At 34.0% G+C, this 12,872-nt stretch overlaps 1 protein-coding gene across 10 annotated transcripts in view; it reads right to left on the minus strand.

The window, feature by feature from the left end:
- ATRNL1 (attractin like 1) overlaps positions 1-12,872 on the minus strand; it is a 425,431-nt gene that overhangs the window by 243,029 nt on the left and 169,530 nt on the right. For all 10 annotated transcript variants that reach the window (XR_008205315.1, XR_008205316.1, XM_052678077.1 and 7 more), the window contains exons 22-24: positions 12,605-12,699; positions 11,913-11,991; positions 10,617-10,774 (exon numbers count right to left, since the gene is read on the minus strand). Coding sequence is in view for 8 of the 10 variants with exons in the window: in XM_052678077.1 (XP_052534037.1) it covers positions 10,617-10,774; positions 11,913-11,991; positions 12,605-12,699 (332 nt within the window). In the remaining 2 variants the exon portion in view is untranslated. The remainder of the gene's footprint in view (positions 1-10,616; positions 10,775-11,912; positions 11,992-12,604; positions 12,700-12,872) is intronic.

Genomic DNA, 12,872 nt, shown 5'->3' on the forward strand with positions numbered 1-12,872 from the left:
AAATAGAGATTCACATTTGTACAAACATGTTTCTAATGCAAAGCACTGTGAAACTCTTGTATCTTCATTTTTTACCATTAGTTAAAGCTTTTGTTGGTTATTAGAAAGGAAACAACATTATCATTATGAAGTTTCACTATGATATACTGAGGGAAGGGAGAGAAGATGATAGGTCACTTTAACTGTGCCATCCCCACAACAGAATAGGTGGAAGGCAAAAGTAATAAAAAACTGTCTTTGGAACTGCAAATGTGGAATTGAAAAATGAAGCTCATTCATAATGACACTATTCTGTACTCAGTAACAGAGAAACAGAGAAAGCGTTACCAGCTGGCTGATTTGCTTTCTGCTGGAGAAGCAAAGAGACCTTCCAGATCAGCTTCAATTTTCCCCCTTTATTTTTTTGTTGGCTGGGGGGGGGAGCAGGGTGGGGGGTAAGAAAGGAATGAAAGTCTTACTGGCAGGAACAGCAGCTCAGACAATGGTGGATGTGCCGTTAGGATTTGCACCGGTTCATTCATAATGACACTATTCTGTACTCAGTAACAGAGAAACAGTCAGGATAATGGTAGATTATTAAATTTCAAAAGCCACAATGAAAGGTCTACAGTAATCCTGATGGTATAGATGAAAATATGATGGGAAAAGGCTGGAGTGGAGTCACAAGAAGAAAGAGAAGGAAAGGAGGTGTTTGGTTCCTCCAGCATCATGGTTGGCCCATGCAGGAGCTGCGAAAGAGCTTTGTTTTTGTGCCCCCTCAAGAACATCTTTAGCTCTGCATCTGAAACAGATGTAATCATGCTTGGAAAACCATATCCAGTTCTAACATCCCGAATTCCCAAGGAATACTGAAAATGAAGAGAAAAGCCACAAGAATAAGACTGGAGAAAGACTAAAGAAAAGGTGATAGAGTACATGACAAATATTTACAACAGCACAAGCTCTTCTCTCTAGCATGAAACTATATTTTAATTTAGTGCATAAAAAGCCACACTTACAATGAAAAATATGTTTTCGAACAGTACAAAGATTAACAGTCAGAACTATTTAGTAGGTATTGAGTACATATTCCCTTTCTAGGAACATCAATGACTGGATTCTTTTTTTTTCTAAATATATGGTCTAATTCAAACAGCAATTAATTTGGGAAAGCCTATGCTTTGGTTTATGTCTCATTTCAGATTATACGATCATAGCAGCCCCTTCTGGATTTATCATCTATGAGATAAAACACCAAGGTAGCAATGAAATCAAATGCTTACATGAAAAAGTAATGACAAGTAACTAATGTACTTACAGTCAGACTTTAAAAAAGAAAAAAAAAAAAGAAAAAAAAGGAACAGATGACATGAAAGCTCTCCTCTCCCTTGTTTAATATAATTATCTGGCTATCTGTGCCTGACAGTTATTCGCATTGCTTCTCCGAAGGCAGAAAACAAGTTTATCTAATACAAACCAAGCTGGTTTTTTATTTGTTTCTCCAAAATATTGCTTCCTGATAACAAATAATTCAGGACAGATTATAAAAATGACACCATTAACATAAACTGAAAGTCCTTAAGACATTTTAAAATGAGAACTAATAAGAACAAATCATGAAAAATAAACAGAATCACAGATCTAACATTTTTTTGCAGAGTCTAAAGAAGTGAGCATTCACACCATAATCTGTGAAAGAGCACAGAGCACAACCCTCCCCAGTATCTGCCTTTTGGTCTTCTCACTGTGGAAAACTTGTGATTCTGCCCAACATTGTGCTAATCTTTGAATGTTGCTCAGGAATGACATTTGTGGACTTGACTTTCTCACATGTTAGCACATTGGTTAGCTCATTTCAAACCATATAAACATTAGTTAGTGTCAAGACCAGGATCATTGTATCACAAGACTGAGCAGATGTGGGGCTCCCAAAGAACCCTACTTCATAAAAATCTTATGCTGGAATTTTTCAGTTCGCTTTGGCCACTGAAATTTTATTTAGGAATATTGAAAAAATGCAATTCAGTCCAGTTTGGCACAAATTGAAACTTAAAAATATAAGATACAGAAATCTGTTCACACCTATGAAATCCTGGTTAGAGGGGGCAACTAAGGTTTCTAGAAACAACAGTCATGATAAATAGGATGCTAATCTTCTTACTGCCATTCTGATTCCCTATGGGCCAAACATTTACTTTGAAATTATTCTGTGTGAGAGCCATTGTGCTCGGCCTTTGCAGGCTTCTACAGTTCAAAAATGCATGGATAATTTTTTCAGGGAGAACCTTAAAGTGTTCTTTTCTCCTTAATACTTAAAAATATATATTTCTACATTCTGTCATAAGTTCCCTCACAAAATCTCAAATTGATTTCTTCTCCTATAGCTACTCAAAAGCAAACAAGTAAAAGCTACTTTAAGCAATATTTGCTATTTCATTCTAAATGTTCTAACTATCATTTACTCAAATAGATAAGAGAAATTGAAATTACAGAAAAAAATCTCAATATCTACTTGCTAAACATAACCGAGAGATGATTTTTACTACCAAATACTGTATCTATACATCTCTAATGTATTATACAGCTATCAGCGGATTGTGTCCTGGCCTATCTGGAAAAGAAAACCTGACACAATTGGCAAATCAGTTACAGGAGTTCTTATCTCTGACATTCAAATTACACACCATTTAAAACTATGCATCATTGAGGACTAATTATCTCTTAATTGGCTGTTTTGCTTCTCTTAAATCATGAGCTGAACTATTAACAGTACTTCTGCTTTCTGAGAAATAACAGTTACATCAACTATGTTTAATGCGTCAAAAGCTGCCCAGAGAGGCTATGGACTCTGCTTATCTGGAGACAGCCCAATCCCTGGAAGCTTCCCTGTGCAACCTATGAAAAGGAACCTGCTTTAGCAGCAGGTTGGACTCAATGATCTCCAGGGGTCCCTTCCAACCCCTATGATTCTGTGCTTCTCTGACATCCTGGTGCCTCATATTATACCTGCTCTAGAGTGACTAGAAAAATAAATATATCAAGTAATTAAGTTAATATTTTACATGTATTGGAGTGGTCTAGATGCTTGGTAGCAAACTTGTTCTGGTATACTCTAAAACTAACTGTAGCAGTTCTATCGTTATTTGTTAAGAAATAAAGATTATCATCAGAAAAATCATTTAAGTAATAATTCTGGATATTCTCAGGAGTCACAGGAAGCATTTTGGAAAATGCTATATTGTATTTGGGCATATTACATTTTTAGGAAATGTTATATCATCTTGTAATATATTCTCTATAACACTGGCCTTGAAACTACAAGAAAATAAATTATGGATATTATAGAGGAGCAATTTTCCAAGGCAAGAACCAGTAAGTTTATTGCACAATAAGAAAAAAATAATTGAAATTACCATAACAGTGCATAGTTGGTTCCCAATTTTTGTCCTTTAATGCAATAATTACACTTTTAAGTAATACCTCTGACAATGTAAACATGACACAAATTTTAGTAGTGGTCTCTAATGTTGAAAAAACAAAATGGAGTTTAGTTCTAGAATCGAGTATTGAAAGTAAATCCCACTACTTCTCACACTGCCATCACACTGATTTCAATTTTAAAAGTATTTTGAATTCAGGAGTTGTTTGGAACTCTGGAGAACATACTCTATTTACTTTGAGCTGAGAAACAATGAAAACATTTTTTTATATATTTTATTCTGATACAAGAAATAATCCTACAAGAGATATAAAATTGAATTTCCAGGCTTTTTTCTATAAGACAAATGCGATGTTTCCAGTCTTTCATGCTCAGAAAGGTAATTAGATGAGCCACTTTGGCAGAATATTGAAATGCAAATGTACCATGAGAAGCTATGTGATCTGCTACTGAAAGCTATTTCTTTATTGCCACATTCTTGTAACCCTAGTTCTGCATCATCCTTTTATGATAGACCTAAAACAAGAATATCTCCTCATGGTGGAGTCCATGGTTTATTCATTCCTCTGTTTCATATAATAAGCATATATTCTGGAGAAATATTATGGGGGGAAACATCAATAGAACAATTTTAAAAAGTGGCTTTAAATAGGAGTTCAAAATAACAGTTTCCTATCACAGCATCCTCTAAAGGGTCTTTGCCATATCTTCAACTCAAAGTTCTGTTTGTCTACAAAGCATCACATCGATTGCACTCAAATATGGCTGCAGCTTACACAAACCTATTAAGATCTAACAGAAGCATATGAATTTTTCACTCTGCTTATTCCATTATGATATTGTCTAGGACTTTGTTTTTTCAAAGGTTAAACACTATCTTTCAAATTGAATTTATAATTCATAAGTTTCATGTACTATTTCATATATGTAATTTCCGTATTTCAGTATGCATTTTCCTGATGCATATAACTTCTCTCAGTCTTAGTTTTGCTATGTAAAAAAACCACCCTGCTAAGACCAACGCTTTGTCCCTAATTTTCATAGCCAATAGCTATTAATTTAGTTTGAGTTCATCCTTAGAAAAAGAAGTTCAAAACCACATGAAGTATTCCAGAAGAGCTCTGCTTAGATACTAAAACAACTGCAGTAGGAATTTGTATCTTTTTTAAAATCCATCAAATCACAAATTTTTACAGTTGTACACACTTCTACTGCCCTGAGAACACACAGTTACTTTGTGAGTAAATCTTTCTTCCCACTGGTAAAGTCTGCTAACTTTTTCTAAGTTATCAATCAACATACTAAGCATCTGAATCCTCAAGACTAGTTTTGGAGAATTCCTATTGTATGGAATAAGTAGTTCCATGCATCCTGTTGGTGTAGTCTTTCCCAGCATCAATACGTTCCTACCACTCCTCAATCATTACCCACTTCAACAGCACTTCAACATCACCAACTAATTCTCTTAGTGTCCACCTTGATGCAAACAGTCAATACATAAAAACTGAGAAAATATTAAAATACAATAATATAATCTTTCAAAATATCTTCCAAGGCATTATACACTACTAAACTTATGCAAATAAGTCCTTATAAGTTCTTATGTTCAGATAAATAACTATTGTCCAGTTCTAATCTCCTGCTTTTTTCCCCCATTATTTCACATCACTTCTTTCATATTCTAGGACCAATATTATACAGTGCCTAATCTGAGCACATTAAGCTGCTTGACTTTTACATACAACTCTTGGGAATTTTCATAGACAAGTGTTTATTATTACTATTATCTATCCTGATGTTACACAGGACGTTCTTACTGAACAATAAAACTATGCATGTATTCACATTCTAGATTATACCTCAGCCATCTCAAGTCTTACCAGTCTGTATGACGTACAGGACGCCTTCTCTCCCTGTTCTCCCAAAGAATTTCACACACCTTGCAAGATCGCATCTAAGAGGTTGCTTGGGGGATTTCCTAGGTTTCTGTTCTCTGTATATTACCTTCAAACCCAATTTCAAGGGGGATTTTAAATTTATTGAAAGATAATATCTAAGGATTCTCAAAACTAATGCATCCACTCCATCATCAACACCTGTTCAGTGTTTCAAGAATTATAGTGTCTTCACACACAGCTAAAAACAGTTTCTCAGCAGCCTCTATGAAAACCATTAATGCACTTAGAAATCGAATTGTTCACCATAAATCATGGAGATTGGATTTTTAGGTATGCAGTCACTGATGGAAGGACATTATGTACAAGCACTGCTCTATGCAGAAACGCACACATTTTCCAAAGATTACAGAACAAAACTTGCGAAGGTCCTAAACCACAAAAAAACCCTGATATTAATTTGTTAATTTAATAATTAGGATTGTGCTACTGTTGTAAATTCTGATGGCAATTCCTGACAGTTTTTACAGCTTTTACAACTCAGGAATGTTAAAAATTCAGAGTAAGCAACAAAACAAACGGAGTTAAAATAAAAGTGTGCTACATCTAGTAAATTTTATTACAAAGCTAGATAAGACTCTTGATTTACATTAAACTACTTCTTCAGATGGTACATTCAAGCTATTGAAAGGAAGAAGACAATGAATTCTGAAACAGGAACCGGTAAGCTGGAAGAATATCGGTTTCCTCATTAAATTAAAAAGAAAAAATTGGAAATTTGCATATGAAGCCATTTAAATGATTTGTTGTGCTGCGTCCAAATGGAATGTAAACCATCATTCATTATATTATATTCTTGCATACAAACTTACACAGAGTTGTAAAGATAGTTTTCCACAGAAACAACCGCACAGAATATATTACGAGAACGCATAAGGGATGATGGATTCCTTGACCAAAAATGAAGAATGAGGCTGTTTGGATTTTTTTTCTTTAAATACAAACCTAAGCCTAATCTTGGCAGGCAGTTCTTTCTCATTGATGCTGAACCCTACAGATTAAGCTGACTCTCCCAATTAAAACTCTGACACATGTGAATCTTCCATTTACACATTACAGGAGGAAAGAAAATAACTATTTGAACAGTTATTATTACCTTCTGCTTTTTAAGGAGGATTTCGTTCTTCCCCCGAGTCTTAGTAACTGTGTGAATTATTCTTAGACACAGCTGAGCTAGTCAAGTTAATAACTGACAGCTGACACACTCTGATGGCACAGGTAGGAAGGACTGAGCAGCTGTAATTGTGATGGTATTCCCTGTGCCAAGGCAAAAACTGTTTAAAACTGGCAGAAAATGGTACTGATTAGGCACAAGGTGAGATCAGACTTACACAGCTGACACTTATAAAGAGGTAAGGGGGCATGAAAGTAGCTGATCTGAAAGCAGGAATGCTGCCCTTTGGGATGAATTTCATCAACCACATAGTCAGGACTGCATCTGAAGGGGATTTGCTTGCTTCACACGCTTGTTACTTTTCTGACCATGGGGACAAATAATGGAAAAGATGAAAATATGTTACTAACTTCAGTGACGAAAATCTTTTGCCATAAAGTTAGTTTCCAGAGACTGAAGAATGTACTGTTATTATTAATATTTGCATAGCTGTCAGAAGCCTAAGCTTTATGATTGTTGGCTACTTTGGGGACTGCTGACCATTATTACAGCTGCTGGCTAAATCCTGAATTATTGCTTTTCAATAAATGCTACAGCCTTGAAATTCTATTACCAGCAGAGTTTGAATTACATCTACTCTCAAAATAAAATAAAAATGAGCAGAAGAAAGTGATGGGGTTTTGCCACGTATTCTATTTGCAAATCTAGCCAATTTAAGTTAACTGCATTTTCTGATGGAGTCCTATTTAAATGAGATATAAAATATCAGTACATATAAAGGGTCAGGACTACGAAAGATGTGTTACTCTTAGAATTCAGAATGTCAAACACGGAGATGATGAAACTGGATGAAAAATCATGTCCAATTACTTGGATACTTGACGTCTCTCATAACAAAGATACTTTATACAGACATCCTCTCAAAAGATTCATAAAGTACTATTGTCCACAAAAGCATTTAACAGCTAAGATGATCATGGATGGAATCACAGAATTGTTTGAATTGGCAGGGACCTTCAAAAGTCAGCTAGTCCAACTCTCCAGCAATGAACAGGGACATCTATGCTAAATGCATACAGCTTATGTCTCTATTCAATCATGGCTGGCAAGTAATTTATGAGTACACAAGGCTGAAGAGCTTGGATTCTTAGATCATCATAAAGCTCACCAGTGACATAAAAAAACACAACAGGTAACTGGGTAGCAAGCTGCTGCTGCTGTGTTACCACAGATCAACATTTCTTCAGGTAGTTGATGCATAAATACAATCCTGCCTTTTCAAAGGCAGGAAATCACATTTCAAAAGAAGATATTTTGTGTTAGAGTCATCAGGTATTTGTTAAAGTCTAGAAAAAGAATCCAAATTTTCTGAACAGATAACAGGAATTATAAAACTACCTGAGCAACTGTAGGCCATCTATCCATTTAAATAACCACCTGATGAGATTGCGTGGTTTTTCTTTCTTGTATACGTGAAAACTGAGGTAATACAGGTGATTTAGACAGGATTAGTGGCCCTTCTGCTATAGAAACTGCACTGGTAAGAGCAGTAACTGTAGCACCCAAAGCAAAACCTTCCCACTGAAAGACAAGTAATCTTAACTCTGGTATCAACACAGCAGGCATAAAAGGAAGGTGGTGAAATGCATATGAACACATCTTGAAATATCAGTTAAAAGAGAAGTACAGTCACTATTTCTGTTTTCTTAGGAAGTCTTTATATAATCTATTCTTCACAAATCACAACCAATAATATAGATATAGATCACTGGTACTCAGACTGTATTTGAATAGAATTAGATGTGTTGAAGAAAGTATTTAGCACTCAACCAAAAGCATGTGCTAAGTCCCTTTTTGCTATCTTACTTATTTGTCCGAATACAATACCTCTCATGGAAGTTATAATAATTATTTCTTTGGCTCTAACAGGATTAAATGAAACCTTTAGTGATGAGTTGATATAAAATATCATTATGCTTTCAGCCAAAGTGATCTGACCAATACAGTGTAACACATACATGTGATGCAGCACATATAGTTCAGTGTCTAGAGCACTTATGCATAGGCCAGCTTTCTGTGACACCCAAAGCCCCTGAGACTTGAAGCTAGCTGTATAATCACCACAGAAAAGCAATGGTGGCTCATTCAGGAACATTAAATTGGCTAGAAAAGCTTCAGAGATCACTTAGAAAAAAATCCTTACTTCTAAGTGAAATTTTAATCCATCAGGAGTATTTTACCAGTGACTCTCCCAAAGAATCCTGTAATCAGTATAACAGCAACATCATTTTTGTAAGGATTATCATCTTCTAAATGGATGCACTCTAATATAGTAATAGACTGATTTCAGCCACCTTTGGACAGTGTGGAAGTGAAATCTGGTATGCTAACAGATGTAGATAGTCCTGAATATTAGACCTATGAGCTCTTTTAGTGTATTGGCTTTGGAATTTACAGTCTCTGGACTGGGACAAACCATGACCTAATTTCCTTAATCTTTAGTTTTGTGAAGATTTTAAAAATTTCTTCTATCCATGAAATCATAAAGATATCACACAGACTTAAACGTGCTATCTGAAAAGCTCCCTACTCATTATACCTGTATTTTATCTGTTGCAGATCTGCTGGTAACTACAAAATCAATATAGCTAATGTGAACTTCACATGCTTCCTTGTAGAATAACGAACCCCAGCATGAAAATATTGAGGAATACATATTAATCCTGTCAATTTAGAAAGGCAATTACAGAGGACAACTTTATCATCCCAAAGCTTAGTTTCCATAACTGAACCTTAGCATTCCTCTTCCTCAGCATGAAATTTGTGACTTGCACCAATTTGGAAATTTTTATGAGAAATTAGCAGGACAGGAAAGGAATGCGATAGCCAAATACCATCACCTCTGAGACAAGTGAACTTCCAATAGTCCTCACAATTAAAAAATAAATAAATAACAAAAACAAAATCTGTGCATCTAAGGCAGGTAAGGGAGCGAAAATAGAAGGCTGATTAAAAAAAAAAAAGGAATATAACTTGATTAGGCATTACCTTTATCAAGCATTAAAACACACTGCCGTTAAGATTTTATACTGCAGTGGAAACAGCACAGAAAGGAGATGCAATTTTCCAACATCTGACAACAGGCTGCACATCATAAGAAAATGCATCACCTTACTAATGTTTGTCTTACAGAGATGACAGAGGCATCTTTCAGTCTTCAAGGTGAAATTGGCATGTAATGCATTTACAATTTAATTGCTTCATGGGTTTGTTTAGGAAGGCTCTCTAGCAACTGAACTTGGTCTATCCTTGGGAAGTGGGATTGGTGGCTAGAAAAAAATACCTTGTTATGCATAAAAGTTATGCACAAATACATGTAAATAAGTTACATAACTTCATCCTTTGACAACGTGAAACTTATTTACAGCTTCCATTCATGGTTAAGAAAAGCCTAGCTATAGCCAAAAGCTGATCACCCACAAAAAGAGCTTGTTTGGCACATGCAACAGAGTATTTACAAATACAGCTACAATAACAGTAACTATAAAAACTATGAAACTTCCAGCAAAGAAACAAAACATCACTGCACCGACTTGTTTGAGTCTGCCACTACACAGTACTTCAGTATACCAGAAAATCCTCAACAAAATTCATTCAACTGAAGTCAAAGAAGAATACAAATTCTACTCAAACGCGCCTAATGTTAAACCTGAACTTTGAAATATTACAGGACTGTGTAGACATTTGATTTTTAAGAAAGCCAAAAGCTAAGGTAATAATTAATAAAAAATTACACAAACATCTAAGTATATACATGCATAATCATCACATACATCAGATGATGACTTACAAGTTTCTGTGCATACATATCTTGCATATCATCTTTTACATATACATCAAAATGAATAAGATATATTACAAATAGATGTATGTGCTCAATAATACTAACTTCAGATTTAAAACTGACAATCTGAAGTCTGATTCATTTTAGGAAGAGAAAAGCAAAAACATCAAAATATAACTTTTACACACAGATAATACAGCATGCAAAAAATACTATTTCTACAGTTTCTGTACAAGTGAAACTAAGATGTCTACACCTTCATAAGTGCAAAATGGTTGTACTAACCTGTATTTTGATTGGCCAGGAAAAATTGCTGACATAGACGTAGAATGTGATGTTTGGGTTGCTCCGAAAGTTGAATTTTTCACAAGAAAAGCTATCTCTGTATTCCTTAATATTTGCCTTAGAAACAACAGGAATCTCTTCTCCAGATATTGTTCCAGCTAAAAAAACAACAACATATATATTTATATATATATACACACACATACACACACCCTTATGAAACTTACTAATCACAATAAAAGGTGTGAAAGTAAACTGGCCGATGAAACTTAGATTCTTGAATTGCTTTTAGTTTCAGCCTCCTACAACTTTAATTACCCTTCATTACAATGTAATGGTACAACACATTTCACATATAGAATTTATTAAATCTCTTACTCTGCTTTCAAAGGATTATGAATGAATGAAAAAAAATGATGGAAGTTGCATGAAATTTAGGAAAGCAAGTTACCTCCAGTAATTTACATTCAGTTACCTCCAGTAATTTACATTCAATTTCAATAAAAGCCTCATAGATTGCTGTTGGATTTGTTCTACATTAAAGTATTAGAATTTGCTAAGTGTAGTATATTAAACTATTTCGTAGTATATTAAACTATTTCATAAATACATTGATGAAGAAATTTATAAGTTAATGTAAGACAAACTCTGACCTCTCTTAAAAACATTTTTATTTTGTATTTTATTTCAGTACAATTTCATGTAAGCATCATGCTTCTCCTTGGATGTATTTTCCGAAAGTCAATACAACCAATTCAGAGAAACTGCCTAAATAAAGCTTTTCTTCCTCCTTATTAAAACAAAGAAGAGTAATGGGGTTGAAAGTTGGAGAAAAATAGATAAGCAGCTCCTTTTATCAGCATACACAGAAGAACTTTATTGTTTGATATCAATGTTAAGGTTAATAATTAAATTTTTAGCTTGAACACTGAAACAAAGAAATTAAAATCTCAGTCTCTACAGTAGTTAAGGAAGCAATTTATCTTAATTAAAATCACAGCATTTCATAACACTGTCATTTAAAAAATTTAAATAGACTACAGGCTTTTCCTACCAAAGTAATTTTAATTGAATAGGAGAGAAAGTTAACATATTAATGAAGCTTTGTTCAGATTGCAAATTATCATCTGAGGTTTAAATAATATAATTAATAATGGCATAATGATAATGGCAAAAGAACAGATTTTGTAAAGTTTTATTATCAAAATGAGCAACAAAAAGACAATCAGGTTAAAATAGCCTAAAGGATCATTAAATCATATGGGAAAAAGACATCATACCAAAATTCATCCTTACCAGTTGAACCAATAGACCATGTAATGTTGAGGTTGAAGTTGTTTGATGCATTAATTGATATATCCAAATTTTTATTTGACTGTATAAAAAAAAGTAAAAAGTTAACAAAATATATCAGAATTTATTGAATATAGCTTTGGTGTACAAAATCAAATATAGATTTTTTGCTCCTCTTCCATTTTATAGTTTAAACAGAAACTCTAATAAGCAGTCTTCAGAAGCAAAAGCAGTAGTCTCTTTTGCTTTAATATGGATGGGTCACAAGTAAGCATCAGCTATCTTTTCAGATTGTGATTCAAATTGTGAAATAATTATCTTTGCAAGAATAACTTAAAAAATACATGGCATAAAGATACATCTCAGTTAGAATTCAGAAATTATCTTTTATATCTGTTAATAAACATTCTTTCACTGAAGAGTGTATTCCTCTTTAATTCAACTCAGGACAATGTTACAGCTAGTTATTCCTGGGAACAACAAGATGGAACCAACTGATACATTTTTGGAATATTAGTTGATTTGAACAAGTTGATCCAGCATTTACAAAAAATTGTTACTGAATGCTCAGGAATGTTATCAGTTTCCATAAAATTTTGAAATACCTCTAGTGTCTTACAAGCACCTGACAGACCTTTCAATATGATCAACTACAACTGAAATCTTAATCACAACAGCTAATCATATTTTCTTACCTGTTCTGGATTTGCTATAAAGTTTATGGCGGTGTGATGACGATCATCTTCTTGTAACAAGCTGAAGGTAAATTGGTAATCAATCAAAAGGCTGTCTGTGGGCACAACAGAATGTAGAAAGAAAATAGAAACAAGTGTTCATACACTAAGAAAATATTATGTGATTACCTAAAAGCTTTACTGATCACTTTTATTTTAAAAGTCATGAAGTTGGACGTATTCACATGCATTCCATTTTATAAATATTTGTGACTATACAATGTCTTGA

This window comes from Tympanuchus pallidicinctus, unplaced genomic scaffold, assembly GCF_026119805.1.
Source record: "Tympanuchus pallidicinctus isolate F22 unplaced genomic scaffold, pur_lepc_1.0 scaffold16, whole genome shotgun sequence".
Taxonomy (NCBI): domain Eukaryota; kingdom Metazoa; phylum Chordata; class Aves; order Galliformes; family Phasianidae; genus Tympanuchus; species Tympanuchus pallidicinctus.